Source organism: Camelus ferus, chromosome 1 (genome assembly GCF_009834535.1).
Source record: "Camelus ferus isolate YT-003-E chromosome 1, BCGSAC_Cfer_1.0, whole genome shotgun sequence".
NCBI classification, from domain to species: Eukaryota; Metazoa; Chordata; class Mammalia; order Artiodactyla; family Camelidae; genus Camelus; species Camelus ferus.
In genome coordinates, this window is record NC_045696.1 from 119,648,027 (window position 1) to 119,671,468 (window position 23,442).

The 23,442-nt window shown below is 36.4% G+C and overlaps 1 protein-coding gene across 10 annotated transcripts in view; it reads left to right on the forward strand.

Moving 5' to 3' along the window:
* Nucleotides 1-23,442, forward strand: part of ANKRD28 (ankyrin repeat domain 28) — a 155,162-nt gene that overhangs the window by 72,709 nt on the left and 59,011 nt on the right. For all 10 annotated transcript variants that reach the window (XR_004323315.1, XM_032489075.1, XM_032489094.1 and 7 more), the window contains one exon: nt 18,052-18,130. Coding sequence is in view for 9 of the 10 variants with exons in the window: in XM_032489075.1 (XP_032344966.1) it covers nt 18,052-18,130 (79 nt within the window). In the remaining variant the exon portion in view is untranslated. The remainder of the gene's footprint in view (nt 1-18,051; nt 18,131-23,442) is intronic.

Below are 23,442 nucleotides of genomic sequence, written 5' to 3' on the forward strand. Positions count from 1 at the left end.
CCTTTGTAACGCTCCTGTTAATTGACTTGTGTCGCATTCAGTCACTCTGGAGATAGGGACCTTGTTTGAATTCTCTGTACTTATACTCAGTATAAGTCATTCCTCAGTATCCATGGAGGATTGATTCCAGGACCTCCCCAATAACCAAAATCCATGGATGCTCAACAACTCCCTTGTATAAAATGGTGTAGTGTTTGCTGTTGGTATAACCCACGCACATCTGCCAATCCTCCTGTGTGCTCTGAACCATCTCTGGATGACTTACAACATCTAATGCAATGCAAGTACTGTGTAAATAGTTGCTGGCCTGGGACAAAGTCGAGTTTTGCTTTTTGGAGCTTTCTGAAAATTTTTTCCCAAAGTATTTTTGATCCGTGGATACAGAGGACTGACTGTAAGCAACGGCCATTTATAAAGTGTTAGAAGTGAATGAATAAAAATAAGACATGGTCTCTGACTTTAGCAAGTTTATGGTCTAAAGTGTTTGGCTGGTTGGTTGTGGGTGGTTTTGTTTTCATTTGTGTTGGGGGTGTGCTGATTGTGTTTTGGTGGGTGGAGCAGTCTCCTGTCAGTTGCCCCAGTGCAATTAACCTCAACTGGCTTTTGCCACATTTTGCCTTGCAGTCTCATCAGTACTTGTTTAGACAGTTCAAATCATTTTGACATAGGAAGGGTGAATTCTTTAAAAAAAAAAAAAACAAACCAACAAAGCATGTGTACTTGAAGTGCAAGCCCACACAGGGAGAGCTCTCTTATGAGACAGTGACTTCGTCATTTGCTGTGTGCTGTAGATGGGCTGTCAGAGCACGGGCTTGCAAGGGACAGCTGGAGACGGACCTGCTCTGCCCTGGTCTCTGCTAAGGGACCCGACTCCCATCTCTCCCTCAGTGTCTAGGAACAGAAGTTGGTTCTTTGAGAAGGCGTTTAATAAAGTTCTTAGCGTTGGGGTTTCCCTGACAACCCCGAGAGCAGCTTTGCTGCGGTATTACAAGTCTAGCTCGGTATCAGGAAGTAAAAATGAGGTTTGCAGGATTGTCGAACATGGCACAAAAGCAACACAGGAAATACTAGAAATGTCCCAGGTGAAGAGGGAACTCTGTGGTGTCATTCTCTATTAAGAACTGCCTAGCGAGCCAAGGGTAGAGTTTTTAGATAACTCGCAGTTTAGTTTTCATTCAGATCCTGCTGCCAAAACAGTGACACATGTAAACAAGTCTAAATAGCTGAGACGTTGGTCATTTTGTATAAATCGAAGTACTTGTAATAGCCAGAGTCAGATTTGGGAAAGGAAACTTCTCGTCTTATCCCATCTCAGATCATGTATTCATAAATAAAATATAAAATATTTTAGATTATCTACTGTGAAAGTGAATGATTTAATTAAGAGTAGACTAATTACTAAATACACATTTTTAGTAAAATTACAGTGATGGAACCTTGAGATTTTTTTTTACCTTACTGTAATTACTTATTGAGTAAAATATGTAAATTATATAAATATTTTAAACTGATAATGTACCATTTTTTTCTCAGTAGCTTTTCTAGAGAATCAGTGGTTTGAATATTCCTTATTCAAGTGACTTGAAGCACAGTCTCTTGTACAAACTCAACAAATAAATTTATTCGTTTTAGAACATATTTGTCTTTGTATACGAGAAAAAAATTAGTTACAAAATGCTGTATGTCAAGTTTTTATCATTAGTTTGCAAGATAGATATGCAGAGTGAGGGTGCTTGGCTTTTGTTTACACAGAAAATAGATTATATTTTTTGAGTGTTTTAAGATTGCCTTACACAAATTTCTGGTAATAAAATTTCTATTTTTATTCTTAATTCCGTTGTAGACACAAATTAGTGGTTTGTGGGAAGGGCACAGGTGTAATGGTGAATATCTTTCTTTTCCAGCTTTCAGGTGGCTTTCATTTTCGTTTTGAACGTTAGTTCAGGAGAATGAAACTTGACAAACCAACAAAGGAAGCTACTTTTCTTAAACTGAAATATCCTGTCAGAGCCTGTGTCTTCTGCCAGTTTTTTGATACACTTTTGCTCTTAGTTCAAATGTGTTTTAATTGTATTTTGAAAGAATGATTAAACACTCGTGTCTGACCTTTTTTCTCCTCCTTTTAATCTTTTTAAAATTGTGAAATATAACTCACTTAAAATATAAAAAGCAAATATAGACTATGATGAATTATTTAAATGTAACTACCACTCAGGTGAAAAAACAGAACATTGCTAGCACCTCTCAAGTGCCCCTTGTCCCTACTTTGTGATCAGAACTTTCCTCCCACCCCACAGTGTACCCAGTAATCTGACTTTTATTATAGTCTCTTTCTTAGTTTTCTTTTATAATTTTGCCACCTAATTATTCCTCCCTAAGCAGTATAATTTAATTTTTCATATTTAATTAAATGACTCATACAACGTGTATTCTTCTGGGCCTGGGTTCTTTTACACAAACTATCTTATTTTAAAAATTGCCCTGTGTTACATGTTGCTAAAGATTATTCATAGTGCTCCGCTGAATGCATACGCCTCAGTTTATCCATAGTCTGCTACTGATGGATAGTTGGGTTGTTTCCAATTTTTGCCTGTTGTGAGCAATGCAGCTATTCTTAAGCATGTCTTCTGTTGCACATTACCATGCATTTCTGTAAGGGGTACACCTAGGCATAGAATCTGTGGCCTGTAAAGCTTGCATATTCAATTTGGTAGGGAATGCCGTATTACACAGTTTACACTCTCGTCAGCACGGTATGAGAGTTCTTGTTGGTCCACATCCTTGAACCACATTCTTGGTGTGGTTTTTTTGTTTTGTTTTGTTTTGTTTTTTAATTGAAGTACCATGAGTTACAATGTGTCAATTTCTGGTATACAGCACAATGTCCTAGTCATGCATAGACATACATATATTTGATATCTTTCCCTTTTTTAAAATTTAATATTATTTTTTAATGGAGGTACTAGGGATTGAACCCAGGACCTTGTGCATGCTAAGCACACGCTCCACCACTTGAGCTATACCTTCCTTGGCATACTTCTTTATTTAGTCATTCTGTGGTATGTGGTGGTATCTCATTATTGGTAAAGTTTGAGGTTTTTTTGATAACTATGTCAAGTACCTTTTTATATGTTTATTAGATATTCATGCAACCTCTTTCATGAAGTACCTGTTAAATCTCTTGCCCATTTTTCATTTGATTTTTCTCTCTTTCCTAATTAATTTGCAGTAGTTCTTTTTATATTCTGGATAGGAACCCTTTGTGAGCCATATGTGTTGCAAATATCTCCTCCCATTCCAGTTTGCCTTTTCACTGTCATTGAACATGAGGTCTTCATTTTAACATGGCCAAGTTTTTCAGTGTTTCCCTTTATTGTTAATGCTTTTGAGCTTTTGATACCTTAAGAAGTCTTTTGTTCACCTGAGTCATGAAAATAATATATTTGTTTCTGAGGGCTTTATCATTATGCTTTTTAAATTCAGCTTTATAATATACTGGTAGTTAAAGTAGGCATATGAAGTGAGGTAGTGGGGTTTCTTCCCCCCTTTTTCAAAATGGGTACTAAATTGTCCCAACACAATTTAATTGCCCATATTTTATTGAACTGTTTTCTTACTTTTGAATTTTGGAAGTCCTTTATATATTATGAATGCGAGTTGTCTGTTAGGTATGTGATTTGCCAGTGTTTTCTCCCAGTGTATGCCTTGTCTTTTATCCCCTTAACTGTCTTCCTCACAGCAAACGTTTTCCGTTTGGGTGAAGCTTAATGTATCAGTTTCATGGATTATGCTTTTGTTTTCCTATCCAAGAACTCTTTGCCTAACTTGCCTATTTTGTCCTACCTTTTATTCTAGAAGCTTCAAGATTTTGCATGTGGCAGTTATGTCTATGATCCTTTAATGTTTGTGTTAGGTGTTACGTGTAGATCGACATTCGTTTTTTGGCACGCAGATATCCAGGATCATTTGTTGAAAAGATTGTTATCTCCATTCAGTTGATTTTGTACTTTTATCCAAAATCAGCTGATCATATTTGTGGGGTTGATCTCTGGACTCTTTATTTTGATTATATCTTCTCTTTTTCATACCACACTGCCTTGATTACTGCAGCTTTATAATAATTCTTGAAATCACACAGTGTAAGATCCCCAATCATGTTCTGGTCTTTCAGAATTGCTTTGGCTATTTTTCATGTCTTTGACTATCCACATAATTTTAGGTTGTTAATATCCACTGTGAGTCCTGATGGGATTTTGATTTCTTTCGTGAGTGTTTTGTACTTTTCAGCACACAAATCTTGCAAAGTTTTGTTAGATTCATACCCAAGCATGTCTCTTTTCTTTCTTTCATCCTTTTATATTGTAAATGTACAGTTTTTAAAATTTTGATTTCTGGTTGCTAGTATATAGAAATACAGCTGGTTGCTTTTGTATGTTGACCTTGCATTCAGCAACTTTTCTAAACTCATTCTAGGATTTTTTAAAAATATAGATTCTTTGGGATTTTCTCTGTAAATGAAAACCTATCTATGAATGGTGATAGTTTTATTCCTTCTTTTGCAATCTATATGCCTTTTATTTCTTTTCTTTGACTTACTTTACTGACTAGAACTTCCAGCATGAGAATGAATAGAAGTGATGAAAGCAGACAAACTTGCCTTGTTCCTGCTCTTAGAAGGAAAGCCTTCAGTCTTTTAACATTAAATAGGATACTAGCTGTAACTTGTAAATACCCTTTATCCAGCTAAGGAAATTCTCCTTTATTCCCAGTCTGCTGAGAGTTTTTTTTAATCAAGAAAAGATGTTGTTTTGTTAAATGTGATGATCATATGACTTGATTTTTTTCTCATTTGGTCTAAATATGTTGAATTACATTGGTTGGTTCTGTTTGAAGGAGGCTTGTGATCCCAGAACAAGCCCTACTTGGTTGTGATGTGGTATTCTGTTCACGTGTTGCTGGAGTCAGTTTGCTGATGTGTATCAGTAGAGGATATTTCTGTCTATGCCGATGAGCCGTATTAGTCTGCAGTTTTCTTGTGATATCTTTGCCTGGCTTTGGTGTCAGGGTAATAACATGTTGGCTTCATAAAGTGGGAAGCATTCCCTCTTCTTCTGCATTCTAGATGATGTGCAGATTGATGTTACTTCTTCCTGAAATGTTTAGTGCAGTTTACCATTGACAGTGTCTGGGTTTGAAGTTTTCTTGGAATGGTTTTTACCTATGAGTTCAATTTCTTTAAAAGGTGTAGGACTATCTGGGCTACCTGTTTTTCTCTTGATTACAGGATTTATATGCATAAAATTTTTCATAATATTCCCTTAATCTTTTTAATGTCTCTGAGGTATGTGCTGATAATCTCCTCTTTGATTCCTAATACTGGTTCTGTCTTTCTTCTTCTGTCATTCTTGCTAGAGGATTATCTATTTTAGTGATCTTTTCAAAGAACCAGTTTTGGGATTAATTAATTTTCTCTATTATTTTTCTATTTTTACCTTCATTGAATTCTACTCTGTCGTTTTTGTCCTTCTGCTTGCTTTGCGGTTATTTTATTCTTGTTCTAGTTTAAATGACAGATTATTAATTTGAGAACTTCTTTTATAAATAGAAATATTTAATATGTAGATTGCCCTCTGAATACTGTTTTGACTTCATATCACAAATTTTTCTATATATTTTCATTTTCATTCATTTCAAAATATTTTCTAATGTCCCTTGAGGTTTCCTCTTTACAAGGGTTATTTAAAATTAGTTTTCTACTTTTATTCTACTTTATTATCAAAGCATATACTTTGATATCCAAATACTTAGGAATTTTCCAAGCATCTTTCTGTTACTGAGTTCTGCTTTAATTCTGTTACGGCCAGAATGCATACTTGGTGTAGTTTCAGTTTATTTCAATGTGTTAAGGTATGCTCTTGGGTCCAGAATACGGCCTACTGTGATGAATGTTTCAAGTGCAGTTGAAAATAATGTCTGTTCTTTTGTTCTTAGGTCAAGTGTTCTGTAAAGATCACTTAGGTTCAGTTGATGGATAATGTTCAGTCATCCATACTTTTGCTTATTGTCCTGTTTACTTGTTCTTTTGGGCACTGGGAGAGGCATACTGCAGTTTCTTATAATCGTAGATTATCTAGTTCTCCCTTCATTTTTTATCATTTTTTGCTTCCATAGACGTATGTACACATTAGTATTGTCAATTTTTTTTAATGAATTGACCCTTTTGCCTTTATGGAATGTTCATTTTCATCCCTGGTTATTTTCCATTTTCTGAATTCTTTCTCTGATATTACTAATACAGATATTTTAGCTGTCTTTTCATTACTGTTTGAATGGTACATCTTTTAACATCTTTTTAACTTGTAGCATAATTATATTATTGTGTTTTAAATGGTTTCTTACAGACAGTGTATTATTAGGTATTATTTTTATATCCAGAATGATGATCTGTGTCTTTTAATTATTGTGTTTAGACCTTTACATTTAATAATGTTTATTGATAAGGTTGGATTTAGGCCCGCTGTTCTATTATTTTTGTTTGTGCTTTCTAACTTTTGCTCCTTTGTTTTTCTTTCTTTCTTTTGGATTATTTGGATATATTTAGTACTATTTTTGTCTTCTTACTGGCATTTTGACCGTATCTATGTTTATTATTTTCTTAATAGTTGCTCTAGGAGTTACAACATAAATACATATCCTTTCACAGTCTACTTAGAGTTAATATTTTAATCCCATAAAGTTAAAACCCAGAAGCCCTTACTTGCCCCTCTTTGTGTTAGAGTTGCTGTGTAATACATGTAATACACTGCACTCCTTCACAGGAACATTAGACATTTTTGTTTTCAGTTATTGTGTTTCCTTCATTCTTGATCTCTTTCCCTCTAGTATCATTTCCCTTCAGCATGAAAAAACCTCCTTTAGCATTTCTTGTAGACCAAGTTGGCTAGGAGTTCATTTCCTTTAGCTTTCTTTCATCGGAGAATGGTTTTATTTTGCCTTCACTTCTAAAGGATATTTTCATGTGGTACAGAATTCTTACTTGCTGGGTTTTTTTTTTTTTTTTTCCTTCAGTCTTCTGACCTCCACAGTTTATGATAAAAAAACCTAGTCATTTGAGTGTTTCTTTTGTATGTAACTTGTCTTTAAAGCAATCTGAGAAAAATGATTTTCCCCTTTATCTTTGGGTTTTGACAGTTTGATTATGGTGGGTATGGTTTTCTTTTTATTATTCCTATTTAGTTCACTAAACTTACTGAATGTATAAATTTATGTCTTACCAAAATTGGGAAATTTCTAGCTGTTATTTCTTCAAAAAAATTTTTTCTGAACCAGTTTCTTTCTCCTCTCCTGAGACTCCACTGACACAAACGTTAACCTTTGATGTTGTCCCAACTGGTATTGTATTAAATACAGAAATAGTCATACTGAAAATCTTCCAGATACAAGGGTCTTGTTTTTAAAGGTATTGACAGCTCTTGATACATAACTAAGGGGGAAATCCTCCTTTTGATTCAGCTGCTAAATGAAAGAAGTCGTAAGTTCCATAAAATCGCTGGAGTCTCATATTGCAACATCAACGTGACTTTAAAACATTTTCACAATGTAATAAAACGGGTCATTTTGTTTCCCACGCCCCAGAAAGGTTTCTGTGTGTGGTATTTACAGAGCCACATTGATCCCTACCCACCACAAATAGCCGTGTTTGTATACACCCAGCCTGCTGGAGTTATGCATGGGCTTTGAGATGAGATCACATCTTTCTAGTATAGCTGGTGATTTAACTGGCATATTTCAAGTTCAAGGTGAAGCACCCCCACCAATTGTAGCTCGGTAATCTGACTCTTGATTTTTTTTAGTCCTACTCTAAATTAATGTTAAGGTTATAATATGTGTAATTCTCCAGTGTTGAATATAGATTTCTTTTTCTCAATCTGCTGTTACTGTATAAAATGTTATCTTGTGCTGAGGATTAGTATTTAAAGCTGAGTGAGGACATGTTTGGGTCGCCTTGTTTAGTATTTGTTTATGAGTGGAGCCTTCCCCCTTTTGCCACTCCACAGTACTAACACTTAGTCCCCAAGGTAAGCTCCATCAGGAAGGATGATCAGTGAAGTTACTTGTTACATGTATCTTCCTTGTTTACTAGTCAGAAACTGAAAATGTTAATAATTGGTTTACATGTGTACGTCTTTCAGTTACATGTACTGTCTAGTAGACAATGTGGTATTTTTGTGTTTAAATGATTTATCTTATGATAGTCTCCTGCTTTATGCGATTCTCTCCTAAGAAATGAAAGTCTCTCCTCTTTGTAGACTTTGTACTATAAGTTTCACTTAATAGTAATTATCCTAAGTAGAGGGCTGTCAAAAAGAACATTAAGATTGTCATGCTGTAGAAAATTTTTCTAAAGTGGGACCATGCTTCTGCAGGTTAGGAGGGTGATGAATCCTTTGTTAACTGCTGTGATTTTTAAAGAGATACTATTTTCTAAAATCTAACATATATCCAGATAGTTACAGCTGAACACAAACACATAAAGAATTATGGCTGCTGCACTGTTGCTGTTAACTTGTTTAAAGGGTAAGGAAGTGAAGAGGGACTTTGACTTGCAAGTCACACAAACTAGACTCTAACCTGTGTGTCCTTACACAGTCAGCCTCTCTGAGCCCTGCTTTCCTCATTTGTAAAATGAGGTGATTGAGCAAGATGATCTCTAAGGCTATTTCTGTTCCTAATATATTATTTTTGACATCTCTGTAAACTGTTCTGTGTGCTTTATGAATTATATCACTGAAGCCTAGGTTATTTCACAGCAATTTAGGGGGAAGAGGGGAGGCTTCAGCAGATTTTAGCTTAGAATCCATTTAGTGATTCCATTTTCTTTTACATTTTTCTTTTCAGTGGATAGTAACAAAATTGATTTAAATTTCTTCTGGAATAGGTGTCTTGCTTTGTTTTGATATTTCCCTCATACCACGTTGTCCACAACACTCAAGTACCTGGGAAGAAAAAAGCATATCAAAGGCTCTGTAAGACACGAAGTGGCAGGAACTGTGGCTTCTGAGTGTTTGTTCACTTTCCTCTTTGTGTCGTGGGCAGAGCTCTGATTTTGTGGGGATGACTTATCCCCCACCTCATCCCAGGAAAACTGCGACCGAGACGCACTCGTGTGGTTCACAGAGCAGGGGCCCCCACTGCGCCTCCCCTCACACCTCTCCACACATTGCAGGACACCTGGTTTCTCAGTACATCGTGTCTGGCTATCAAGAAAAAATTATAAGACATATGAAAAGGCAAAAAAACAGAATTTGAAGAGAGATAGAAATCCTAAGAAAGAACCAAAAAGAAATGCTACAAATCAAAAACACTAACAGAAAAATGAAGAGTGCCTTTGATGGGCTTCTTGGCAGACTGCACACAGCTGAGCAGACAGTCTCTGAGCTTGAGGGTATCTGACTAGAACCCTCAAAACCAAAAAGCAAAGAACAAAGACTGAAACAGAGGACAGAATATCCAAGGATTGTGGGATGGCTACAAAGGTGTAACACTCTTGTAAGGACTATCCAAAGGAGAAGAAAGAGGAAAGGAACAGGAAAATATTTGAAACAGTAATGAGTGAGAATTTCCCCAAATTAATGGCAGGACAACAAACCAGAGATCCAGGAAGCCCAGAGAACGCCAAGCATGATAAATGTGAAAAACAAGCAAACAAAAACTCTACCTAGACATACCATTTTACAAACTGCAGAGCATCCAAGAAAAATGTCCTGAAAGGAGCTGTCACAGATACTATGATCATCTAGGTAGGAAATCTAAAAGAATGGACCAAAAACCTCCTGAAACTAATAAGCTGTTATTACAAGGTTAATTTACATAACTCGGTTGCTTTCCTGTATAGTAGCAATGCACAAGCGGAATTTGAAGTTAACAACACAGTACCATTTACATTAGCACCCAAAATGAAATAGTTATAAACACAACAACGTATACAGGAGCTATATGAGGAAAACTGTAAAACTCTGGTGAATGCAATCAAAGAACTAAATAAATAGATATTCTGTGTCCATGGTTAGGAAGACTCAACACTGTCAAAATGTCAGTTCTTTCTCGCTTGATCTGTAGAGTCAGTGCAAACCCAGCCAGTGTCCCAGCAGGTTACTCTGTGGGTGTCTACTGAATGATTCAAAAGTTTGTATGGAGAAGTAAAAGACCTAAAATAGCCAACACAATATTGAAGGAGAAGGTCAAACTTCAAGAACTGACACTATCAACTTCAGGTCTTAGTGTAAAGCTTCAGTAATCCAGGAAATGTGGTAAAGGTGAAAGAACAGATAAATAAATCAGTGGAACAGAACAGACAGCCCAGAAATAGACCCGCATAAATATAATCAGTTGAGCTTTGACAGAAGCGCGAAGGCAGTACCGTGAAGTAGTCTTTTCAGTAAGTAGCACTGGAGCAAGTGAACATCCTCCTGCAATCAATCGATCAGTCAGTCAATAAATATTTATAAATAAGGTCTAGAAAAACCTTTCACCCTTAACAAAAAGTAACTCCAAATGGGTCACACACCTGAAAGAATTGTTCAGAACTATAAAATTCCTAGAACACAATAATAGGAGAAAAGCTAGATGATCTTGTGAATCTTGTGTATGTCAGTGTCTTTTTAGACATACACTGTCCTTGTATATCTGTGTATTCAAGGCACAATCCTTGAAAGAGTTAATAAGCTTGACTTCACTAAAATTAAAAACCTATGCTTTGTGAAAGACAATGTTAAGAGAATGAAAAGACAGGCCACAGTACGGGAGAATATATTTGCAAAAAGATAAATCTGGTAAATAACTGTTAACCAAAATATGCAAAGAACGCTGAAAACTCAACAGTAGGAAAACAATCAACCCAATTTGAAAATGAGCCAAAGACTTTATCCGCTTCACCTTTCATTCAGGGAAATGCAAGTTAAAACAAGAATGAGATCCCACTGCATACTTATTAGAATGGCCAAAATCAGGAACACTGACAATACTTAGTTCTGGTGAGGACGTGGGGCAGCAGGAACTCTCAGTCATTGCTCGGTCATTGAAATGCAAAATGGTGCAGCCACTTTGGAAGACAGTTTGGCAGTTTCTCGCTGTCTGTCTGTCTGCTTCTCTCTGTCTCTCTGTCTTTTGATGAAGAAACTGTATTTGGTACCTGTAGAAGAGACAAACAGTGGTGGCTCAAGGACGTGGAGATCTTCTGGGGTCAAAGGCAGAGACTGGCAGTTTTTAAAAGAACTAACCATACTCTTAGCATATGATCCAGTCATCATATTTACCCAAATGGGTCAAAAACTATGTCCACACAAGCACCTAAACATGGATGTTTATAGCCACCTCATTCCTAAGTTCCAAAACTTGGAAGCAACGAAGATGTCCTTCAGCGGGTGGATGGATAACTACACTGTGGCGCTTCAGACAATGGAATATTATTCAGCACTAAAAAGAATGAGCTATCAAGCCGTGAAAAGACATGGAAGAACCTTAAGTGCATATTACTAAGTGAAAGAAACCAGTCTGAAAAGGCTACATACTGTATGATTCCACCTGTATGACATTCTGGAAAAGTTAAAACTATGGAGACAGTAAAAATATGAGGGGTTGGTGGCGGGTGGAACTGAATGGACAAAGCACATAGAATTTTTAGGGCACTGAAAATACTCTGTGATATCATAATGGTGGATATGTGTCATTAAACGTCTGTCCCAGCCCATAGAACTTACAGCACCAAGGGTGAACCCTGAGGCTCTGGACTAGAGTGATCATGATGTGTCAGAGCAGGTTCGTCAGTGTAACAAATGTGCTGTGCATGTGTAGGGCAGAAGGTACGTGGGAGATCTCTAGACTCTACCCTCACTGTTGCTCTAAACCTAAAACTGCTCTTTTCAAATTTCATTAATTAATTAGTTAATTAGTTAAAATAGACACACAGGGAAAGATGTCTTCCGCTGGACATTGTTTGGGGTGAACTAGCTTGGGACGAGCCTTTACGTTGTAGTTATAACATGGTTGTGGTTGGCAGCAAAGTGGAAACGTAGGATTTTCTGAGAGGTACCTGGATGATGTGCTTGAGTTGCTGAATCAGCTAGCTTCGGCCCTCCTCTGTGTGAGAGTAAATGTTCTTTATTTTTGAAACCATTATAAATTGGTGTTTTTCTGTACTTTAAAATTACACAGGATACAGTTAAAACACTAATTGTAAACATCAATTTTTTGTTTTAAAAGATGGTGTTGCTTTTAAAATCTCACTAATATGTTGAACTAAGAGAATAACTTTTCTCCCTTTTCCCTGCCTTCCTTTCCCTTCCCCAGAATATATTCATAACTGTGTCCTTTTACCGAGATGAGGGAGAAGTCATGTAAAATCTCCCTGTCTGCTGTCATCCAAAGTGATTGTGTCAAAAACTAAACATTTCAAGTTCCTGTAGATTTTGAATTGCGCTACTACTTGACTAATTTTTATCTATCTTGTGAGTTTTGTCTATGAGTTTGATAAATTCAGGCCAGCAAATTTTTATTGACCATCCATTTGATTGCTCTGACCTTTAAAAAGTTTGGATCACATTTGTTGTTCTGAAGAGATTAGGATTTGTACAGCGTCCCTTGCTGTGTGTAAGGTATATGATTTGAGATGAAATGTTTTTTCTTTTTAGTTTAACCAGCACAATTAGCTCATTATATTGTTTAAAATGTAGCTGATTATTATATATTCACTGGTGAGTTTTCTGGTATACATTTTCTTGTTAAGTGTTTTCAGAAGCTTAGGAGTTTAGACAATTCATACCTCTGCAAAGTCTCTGGTTCTTAAATACAGTTGACCCTTGAGCAACGTGGGGATAAGGGGAACTGACCCCACCCCCCGCTGTGCAGCCGAAAATCCTTGTATAACTTTTGACTCACTTGAAACTGACCACTAATAGCCCACTGTTGACCAGAAGCCTTACTGATAACAAACAGCTGATTAACATATATAATGCATATACTTGTAATATATACTGTATTTTTATAGTAAAGTAAGCTAGAGAAAAGAAAATGTTATTAAGAAAACCATAGGAAGAGACAATACATTTACAGTGCTGTGCAGTACTCAGCAATACTGTTAAGTTTATGGCGTCTGCTTACAGAATGAACCAGCTGTCACCACCTGCATCAGTACTGTCTTGCATGGTACAGAACACTAGATGTTACGCTTATAACTAACACTGGGCATCAACAATGAAAAGATGCTATGAAAAAGAAATTGGTATTTATTTAGAGAGATAACAGTTCATGCCCTGATGCTGAAGAAGCCCCAGTATGATTGCTTTACAGCAGCCTGGTAGTCAGTTGTTTCCCGGTAGCCTAGCCTGTACACTGAGGAAGGAATGATCACGAAATTGTTACGGCATACAACATTATAGTCATATTTGTAGTGTAGTATTGGAAACATTGTTACATTTTTTACACTTGTCTGTTTTGATTGGCTGATAACACAGCTTCCCCAATTACGAGAGGGAGATGAATCCTGTACAGTAACGTAATTCTTTGATAGCAAAGTTATAAAACGGTAAGAAAACTAAAACATTATTTATATTAAATATCACTAACCTTATGTCTGAGTAAGGGCAGACTAGTATCTAGATATATTTTGTGCATTCATGACATACCTGGCTTTTTCTTAGTTTTTTCAGTGTATCTAAACTACATGGTTCGTCTGCAAGTTTTCAAATTGTCACAGATCTCCAAAATGTTTTCCAACATGTTTACTGAAAAAAATCGGCAAAATGTGGACCCACGCAAATTCAAACCTATGTTGTTCAAGGACCACTGTGTGTAGAATCCTGGATCTCTGGCTAATGCAGCTTTTCTTAAAGGAACGGAAGGAAGGACAGCTTGCTTATTTCCTGGTCTTTCCTCAGCCCTTCCTTCTCCTTTCTGTGCAGATACAGAGGGACGAAGCTGACGGGTGGGTGGCAGTGACAAGCTAGTGTCGGGGAAGCCCAGCCTCCAGCCTGTGTTGCTGAGCAGTTTCCTTGCAGTAGTTTTGTTTCTTTCAAGATGCACAAGAGAAGCCACAGCTGGTCAGGCTTTGAACAAAGTGAGATTGAACTGATGGCTTGCTTTTAGTTGGTCAGCTGTCAGTAGAGTGTTCTGGTGAGGAGTCTGAGCGTGGAAGCAGTTTCCTCTTCTTCAAGAACAGTGCATGCTGAACTCCACAAGAATTTTGCAGAGTAGAACAGATGTGTCGAGGGCTTTATACAGGGCCTACCACAGAATGACAATCTCTCCTGAGAAGCCGCTCTCTGCACGTGGTTGCTCTGGGCCCTGCCGTGTTAGTAAATGTGGCTCCTCCAGCTGCTCTGGCTTGATCGGTACACAGGTGAGCGACTAACCAAAGTGCCCCAGCCCCAAAGTGGGTAGCAATCACTGGTCTTTCTCTCTCTCTCTCTCTCTCTCTCTCTCTCTCTCTCTCTCTCTCTCTCTCTTTTACCCTTCTGATGTGTATAGTTTTCCCATCTCTCAGGATAGTCAATTAAAAGAGCTAAAGCTATTTTTTGGCTTGCTTTTATTTGGGGAGGGTGAATAATTTTTTGCAGTCCTAATCATATGCACAAAATATCTTTTCAGAGTACCACATAAGAATGGTAAGAATAATGTGTATACTTCAGTGAATATGATCAAAAGCTGTGTGATCAAATGAGTTAAGTTTTCTGAGTCTGTTGTATGTACTTAATAATTCTAGTTGGGGTTGTTTTGGAATACTCTGTGGAGGTGTAATGGTTTCTTTAAAAACTGACTTAATACCTAAGAAATATTTTCTTTTTTTTTAATGGGCACCTGGATTTGTGAAATGCCTGGTATGGGGAATTACTGCAGTGTTTTCAGCTGATTGAAATGTTATCTTTATGTTTTTTTATTTTACTTTTGGAAACATGTGGGATCTGATCCTGTCAACCCCTGGTAGATAGTGTCATAATCGGGTAGAGTTGTAGGACCACCAGCAGGTGTTGGAGCATTGCTTGATGTGTTGGGGGGAAACCCACACATGGGAATTGGATTCAGAACCCTTGCATAGTATTGCACTGTGTGTGTGTGTGTGTGTACAACTCGAAGACCTCTCATCTGCACACTTTCATAACTGGTAATTGATAAGCTAATTGAAGTCTGACAGGGGGAAGCATCTAAAACAATCTTTAAGCATTTTGCTGTAACAGTGTGTATTTACCAGCCATTTTGGGGGGGAATTGGGCCAGGGCTTTTCCCCCGACAGCGCGAAGTCCCCTGACGGGAGTGCAGTGTTACCTTCCTCGCAGGGACCGTTAGTCTTACCCAGGAAACAGAATATTGGTTCATCATGCAAGTCAGTTAAATGAAGGTTGGTTAAGAGCTGCTTGTGTTTCATAATTTTAGATAAGCATTCCCTTACTGGTGAGTATTTAAATTGTTTCCAGCATTTTGATTTAAGTATCTATAAATGGGTATTTGATACCTTTATCGAAAAAAAAAAAAAAAAGAAATTCTTTGAGGTGAAATTCATGTGTATACAGGGATATTCATTTTTTCATTCTAATAAATTTTTCTAAAGGGAATCTTAAATGTTTTATCGAATGATTTTCAATATTTAATTGTAGTAGAGTAGGATAGGTAGAATTTTTCTTTTAAAATTAACCAGTTTGCTGGGATTTCAAAATTTGTAGATACTCCCAGGTATACACAGAATAGATAAAGAAGATTATACTGTGTAGCACAGGGAAATATATACAAGATCTTATGGTAGCTCACAGCGAAAAAAAAATGTGACAATGAATATATGTATGTTCATGTATAACTGAAAAATTGTGCTCTACACTGGAATTTGACACAACATTGTAAAATGACTATAACTCAATAAAAAATGTTAAAAAAATTAAATTAAATTAACCAATTTGTTCCTTAGTTTTTCCTCTCTACAAATCAGGTGAAAGGAATAAAAAGTTCCTGAGTCATATGAAGTACATTAATAGAATTCAAGACACTGAGTCACAGAATTTCAGACAATCTCACACAGATATGACTTGCTCTCCGTGTGTACTGTGTACTGTGTGTGTGTGGTTTATCCTGTGGAATGTGTGTGTTTCTCAGTTTGAGTGGGTCTGACGATACTTAAACATTGTAGGGAAGTTCAATGTGTTAATGATTAACACTGAAAAACTTTAAGCCAAGGATTCTTTTATTAAATCGACTAAGTTAGGACTCAGCTTTGAGTAAGCCTGATATTTTAGTAGTTCTGTGTTAGCTTTTTCAGTGACTCTTTGTTCAGTCATGTCTGTGCAAACCATTTGTTTATTGGGGTTTATATTGGAATAAAAAACATGGTCATGTGGAAGTTAATTGGGGTTAGAGAGACAAGAGCTCTTAGCTGACTTTAAAAAACATTAATAACCATCATACCAGCCTCCCTTTATTTTTGCACCTGTTACTATTATAAGGACAAAAACAGTACCATGAATACATTTAAATTATATGTAGAGCCAGTGATAATTACATGATACACACATCTTTATAAAACCTTTATATACTACAGCTGAACATTTTTGTGATTGCCTATGAATATTTTTAACCCCTCTTTTGACTAGCAGATTTTTTTCCTAATTTATTCTCATTGGCCTGACTATTCTTTCTTAGCACAATTGGGATATTGCCCAACTAGAAAATTATTATGATGTGAAATTTTTCTTTTTTTTTAATCTTGAAAGCTATAATATTATCATAATACAACACAGTATCTATTTAAATAAAATTCTTATTTCTCTTATTTGTCTAGAAGTTAGTGCCCCAAGTTGGTGGGGCAGCTCTGCTCTACAGAATCAGTCAGTATCTTTTGCTTAACTGTCTTGTAGGGTATCGGCCTTCCTCTGCATGGTCAGAGCTGGCGCAGCTTCACATCTGCCTTCCAGCCGGTGGGACGTGCTAAAATAAAGCTTTAGTCTAGCTATAGGATGGTTATCTTTTAGGTTGAAGGTGACCTGAAAGTTGTGCCTTTACTTCCACGTCCATGCTAAGTAACAGAATTTCAAGGCATGCTAGGAGTCTGTTCTCTCCCTGGGTGGGTAAATAACCAGGTAAAAATTTATTCCTGTGGACAAAGGGGAAAACGGATAATGGAAAACAACTAACAGTCTGGCTCAAAAGCCAGTATGCAAAAAAACTGGATATAAATTTCAAAATAAGTATTTTTAAATGAATAACTTTCTAAGATGCAGCCAAGTCAGCAACACTGTTGTAACCTTAGATGAGCTATAAACGTGAATTGAATCCCTGAATGCAACATCACTCTGAGATCTTGCTTTTCAAATTGAAGGACGTTGTTTCAGGGAGGGAAGTACACAAAGCCATGAAGTTAGATGTAGCTTCTCCTCCTGAAGGAAGATTTGGAAGACTAAGTTTTTTGGTGGGTTTTTTTTTTTTTTTTTTGATACTTACAAAGATAGGAATATATTTTAGTGCCAAAAATGGAATTGGCAGAAACTTTAGGAAAAACCTTAAAGTTGTTTTAAGGGATGATTCCAAATCCCCGGAGATATTTTCTATTTTTGCCACTATGGGTACTTCTGTGGAAATATTTTGATGAGCAAACTTTCTGGTTTGTTAAGGTTTATTTTGTTTAGTTAGATCAACAATTCTAAACTATATAAAATTGTGGGAATACATTGAGGGGGTAGTGGGCAAGTAGTATGAAGTGAAGGAAGTTTGCCTTTATATATCAGCAGCATAGGCTTCTTTATTTAGAGAAAGTCTAAGAAGCTGTTTCTTTGTCATCATAGATTTTTCTTTTATTCTTTGCTGCATTTTATACCATTCTTTTAAGGCCAAAAACATTTTTTTTTAGGCTTTTCTTCTTATAGCAAGGAAATACTCTGTTAGTGGGACTTGCAGACTAGACTGGAATTATGCAGGTAGTAAGCTGGTAGTTAAATGATGGTTTCTCTTCATTTAAAGTATATTAAAATTAACTTTATATTGAAATTTATGTTCCACCTTTCCTTCTTATCACAGGACAATGAAAAGAGAACTCCACTGCATGCTGCTGCCTATCTTGGAGATGCAGAAATCATTGAATTGCTTATTTTATCTGGTATGGTAAACTCTGTATAGAGCACATCATGCATATTTTGTCATAATTAATATTTATCAAACCTGATTGACTATTTCTTCATATTTGTTTAACAACCTGAAACTTGATTGTTCATTCTAGAAGTACTGACCTCGTCTCAGGTCCCAGGTACATTCTGGGGCTTAAGTACATTAGAAAACAAATCGCTGCCCACGTAGGGCATACACTCTAAAAAGATAAGTAGGCTGAAAATACAAGTAAATTTTACGGCAAGTTAGAAGGAGATAAGTGCTATGGAAAAATGAAAAAGTAGACCAGAATAAGTTGGCCCTCTGTATCTGTGGGTTCAACAGATCAAAATATTGGGAAAAACATTCCAGAATGTTCCAAAAGGCAAAATTTGAATTTGCCATGAACTAGTGACTGTTCACATAACATTACATTGTACTTTACAGCTATTTACATAGCTTTTACATTGAGTTAGGTATTATAAGTGGCCTAATGAGCATTTGAAGTATACAAGAGAATGTGCATTGATTTTATGCAAATACTGTACCATTTTATATGAGACCTGAGCATCTGTGGATTTCGATGTCCACAGAGGGTGGTGGAACCAGTCCCCTCGGATGCTGAGGGACAGCTATAATGGGGTGGGATGAGCATTATATAGGGCTGGGTATTGCACAGAGTTGTCATACAAGGCCTCATTAACCACAGAGTTACTAGGAGACGATCACAGTTCTCCGAGGGGGAGGTGGTGGTGGCGGCTTGGAGCCAGAACAGCAGTGGAGGGGCTAAGAAATGGTATGATTGTAGATATATTTTGAAAGTGATGCCAGCAAGACTTATGTCTTTAAAAGGCTTGTATCTAATTCTCTTTGAGGGCATATAAAATATATTTTAGGAAATTGTACTTTTATTTTTAAATTTCTTCTCAACTGTTTAAGACTCCACAATATGAAGTAATGGTAAAACTGTCTCTTAGAGAGTAGCTCCTATTGTGGTCAGACTGCCTGCAGTCCTAAAACAGGCAATCAGAGAGCTTAGAAACATTTCTCTTGTACCCAGATTATCATAGAGGATATTTATTAGGAAAAGATGCACGCGTCTGAGTTGTGCTTGTGTTACCAGATGGCACAGATAGATACAGAGTGCAAGTGGAGAAGTAGCATCATTCCTTTGATATTTGGGAGAAGGAGCACTGAGGAAAATTTTGAGTGAAAATCCTATTAAATAGTAGCCTGAATAGAATTTTGCCATTGTGAATTAATAAAAATTTTTCAAATATAATTTTTATAATAAATTGCATGACTATATAGAGTTATAGTTAAATATGGATCAAGCTAATAAGCTTATATTAGTTTCTTTATGAATAACTCCGTCACTGATGTGCTTCATGGAAAATGTCAGTTCTGTGGATGCTAGCTCGCTTGTTTTCAGCTGAAATTGATCAGAGGTAAGAACTGAGGAGGTTCAAGGGAAAAATAGTATTTCCTCTTCATTGAGGCATATTCTGCTTTAATGATAAGCCCAGGGCCAGGTGACTTCATAGGTAAATTCTACCGAACATTTAGAAAAGAGTTGATACCTATACTTCTCAAACTGTTCTAAAAAATTGAAGAGGAAAGAATGTTTCCAAACTCATTCTAAAAGGCCAGGATTACCCTGTTACCAAAACCAGAAAAAGACACTACCAAAAAAGAAAATTATACTCCAGTTTTCCTGATGAACATAGATGCAAAAATATTTGCTAACAAAATATTAGCAAGCTGAATTCAGCAATACATTAGAAGGATCATAATGCCATGATCAAGTGTGATTTATTCCAAGGATGCTTCAACTTCCACAAATGAGTCAGTGTGATACACTCCTTAACAAAATGAAGCTAAAAATCATAAGATCATCTCAGTAGATGCAGAAAAAGCATTTGACAACATTCAACACCCATTTGTGGTTAAAAGAAAAAAACTTTCAAGAAAGTAAGTATAGAGGGAACATACCTCAGCATAATAAAGCCCCATGTGACAAGCCCACAGCTAACATCGTATCCAAAGCCAAAAAGCTGAAAGCTTTTCCTCTAAAATCAGGAGCACGGTGAGAATGCCCATTCTTACCACTTTTTCAACATAGGAAAAAGTCCTACCCATGGCAGTTAGGAAAGAAAAAGAAATTAAAAGTGTTCAAATTGTGGAAAGGAAGAAGTAAACTGTCTCTGTTGGCAGATGACATGATATACATAGAAAACTGCAGAGACTCCATCCAAAACCTGTTAGAAAACCAATTCAGTAAAGTTGCAGGCTCCAAAATCAACATACAAAAATTTGTTGTGCTTGTAGATACTAATAACAAACTATCAGAAAGAGAAATTTAAACAGTTCCATTTATAACTACATCAAAAAGAGTAAAATACCTAGGAACAGCTTTAACCAAGAAAGTGAAAGCTCTGTACAGTGGAAACTAATAGACATTGATGAAAGGAAGTAAAGAAGGCACAAAGAAATGGAAAGATACCCTGTGCTTGTGGATTGGAAGAATTAATATTGTTAAAATATCCACACTGCCCAAAGCAATCCACAGATTCAGTGCGGTCCCCATCAAATTCCATTGGCATTTTTCACAGAAGTAAAAAAAAAATCCTAAAATATGTATGGAACCCCAAAGGCCCAAATGGCCAAAGCAGTCTTAAGAAAGAACAGCAAAGGTGCAGGTGTCATGCTTCCTTTCAGTTATATTACAGAGCTATAGTAGTTGAAACAGTAAAGTATTGGCATAAAAACAGACACGTAGATCCATGGGGCAAAAAGCCCAGAAACAAACTCGTTCATTTTATGGTCAGCTAATTTACGACAAAGGACCAAGAACATACAATAGGGAAAGGACTGTCTCTTCAATAAGTGGTGCTGGGAAAACTGGACCTCTGTCTTACCCCTACACAAGCATCAACTCAAAATGGGTTAAAGACTTGAACATAAGACCAGAAATCATAAGACTCATAGAAGGAAAAAACAAGGGGTAAGCTCTTGTGCATTAGTCTTGGCGATGATATTTTAGATTTGACACCAGAAGCAAAGGAAACAAAGGCAGATATAACCAAGCGGGACTACATCAAACCAAAAGCTTCTGCATGGCAAAGGAAACCAACAAAATGAAAGGGCAGCCTACAGAATGGGAGAAAACAATTTGCAAATTTATTTGCAATACATTTACAAAGTTGATATCCACAATATATAAAGAACTCATACAGCTCAATAGCAAAAAAAAACCAGACAAACCAATCTGATTAAAGGTCAGGCAGAAGGGCTCCATTTTTCCAAAGAAAACATAGTTATGGCCAAAACGTACATGATAAGGTGCTTAGCATTGCTGATCATCAGGGAAGTGCAGAGCAAAAACCACAAGGAGATATCACCTTACGCTTGTTAGAATGTCTGTCATAAAAAAGACTGGCAATAGGAAGTATTGGCAAAGATGTGGAGAAAAGGGAATTCCTTGTGCTGGGAATATAAATTGGTACAGCCATCACGGAAAAAAGTATGGAGGTTCCTCAAAAAATTGAAAATGAAGCAGCCGTATGATCCAGTGCTTCCACTTCTGTGTGTACATCCAGAGGAAGCAAAATGACCATCTCAAAAAGATACGTGCACTCCCACATTCATTGCAGCATCATTCACAACAGCCAAGACATGGAAACAACCTAAATGTCAACGGATAAATAAAGATGATGTGGTAAATGCATACAGTGGAGTATCATTTGGCCATTAAAAAAAGAAGCAAATCCTGCCATTGGCAACAACATGGATCGACCTTGAGGGCATTATGCTAAATGAAATAAGTCAGACAGAGGCAAATAATTCATGGTCTCACTTATATGTGGAATCTACGAAAACCAAATTCATAGAATAGATTGGTGGTTGCCAGGGGTGCCGGTAAGGTAGTGGGGAACTGAATAAAAGTGGTCAGAAGGTACAAACTTCTAACTGTAAGATAGTTCTGAGGGTGTAATGTACAGAATGGTGAGTATAGTTAATACTGTACTGTATATTTGAAAGTTACTAAGAGAGTAGATCTTAAAAGTTCTCATCACAAGAAAAAAAATTAACTGTGAGATGATGGATGTTAACTAAACTTATTGTGGTAATTATTTCTGTGTGTATATATATATATATATATATATATATATATATATATATATATGTGTGTGTGTGTATCAAATCATTATGTTGTACACCTTAAACTAATATAATGTTATACGTCAATTATATAATAAAACTGGGGGAAAAAATAAACATCACCCAGAATGGTAGTCTTCAAATGGTATATGCAGACTCTTAAGGGTATATAGTGGTATTTCATGGGTTCTGCTTAAATTTGGTTTGAGGGCCATGGTTGTTGAGGCCCAATTATACACTGATTTACATAACTCCTTACTCCAAACAGCCATATAGTTGTATTGAATGGGTTTATAACTTAGTAAGTTATAAACTAGAATTGAAACTAGATGTTTGACCTGATCAATTCCCTAGATAAAGAAGAGAATTAAGTACATGAAGGGAAAAGTAGGCAACAAAATGAGGCTGATCTGCTCATAGTTAATAATGAAAACTGTTAGTGTAAAGTTTAGGGTAGGCTCCTGTTCCCCTTCGTGTTGATTACTGGTGACGTGTTACAGTAGTAGTTGGGTTAACCGTACCTAGTGTGATCGGAAGAAAATCAAGCAGTGTGAAATAATCCCTGTTTAGCCCTTGCTTTACATAAAAGTCATGGTATGCTTCAATAAGAACACACAATAAAGTAAATTACTGTAATTTTATATTATAAAAACTACTTGGGTATCCATGGCAAGGTTATTTGTTTGTAAAATCTCTCTCTAAAATGAAAAGTGAAGAATATAAAAAAGTCAGTAGTTCCTTAGAGCCATGTACTCCCTTGTTCATGCTTCAGGTTCTGATTGTTTTCTGATTTACTATTATGAGAAGTTAGGAAGTAATATTTAATTTCACTTTCGTGTTTTCATTGTCAAGAATGATGACTTTAATTATGACTTTGTGTAATCGTTATTCCCACTGTTTTTTCACACACACACCACACCCCGCTTGTCTTTACACATGGCTTTTCTGTTCCCAGGTTTTAATTTTTCTGTGTCTTGGTTGCATAGACACATCATGTAGTTTTTCTTTCTGTATTTTCTGTATGAGCTCATGGACGATATTCCCTGCTATCTTATTTATTTGAGACTGTTGCCTTCTTTTAATAATTGAAGGGTAGATTAGCTAGTTATAAAATTCTCAATTTATGTTTTTTCCTGTCAACTTTATAGGTATTACTCCACTGTC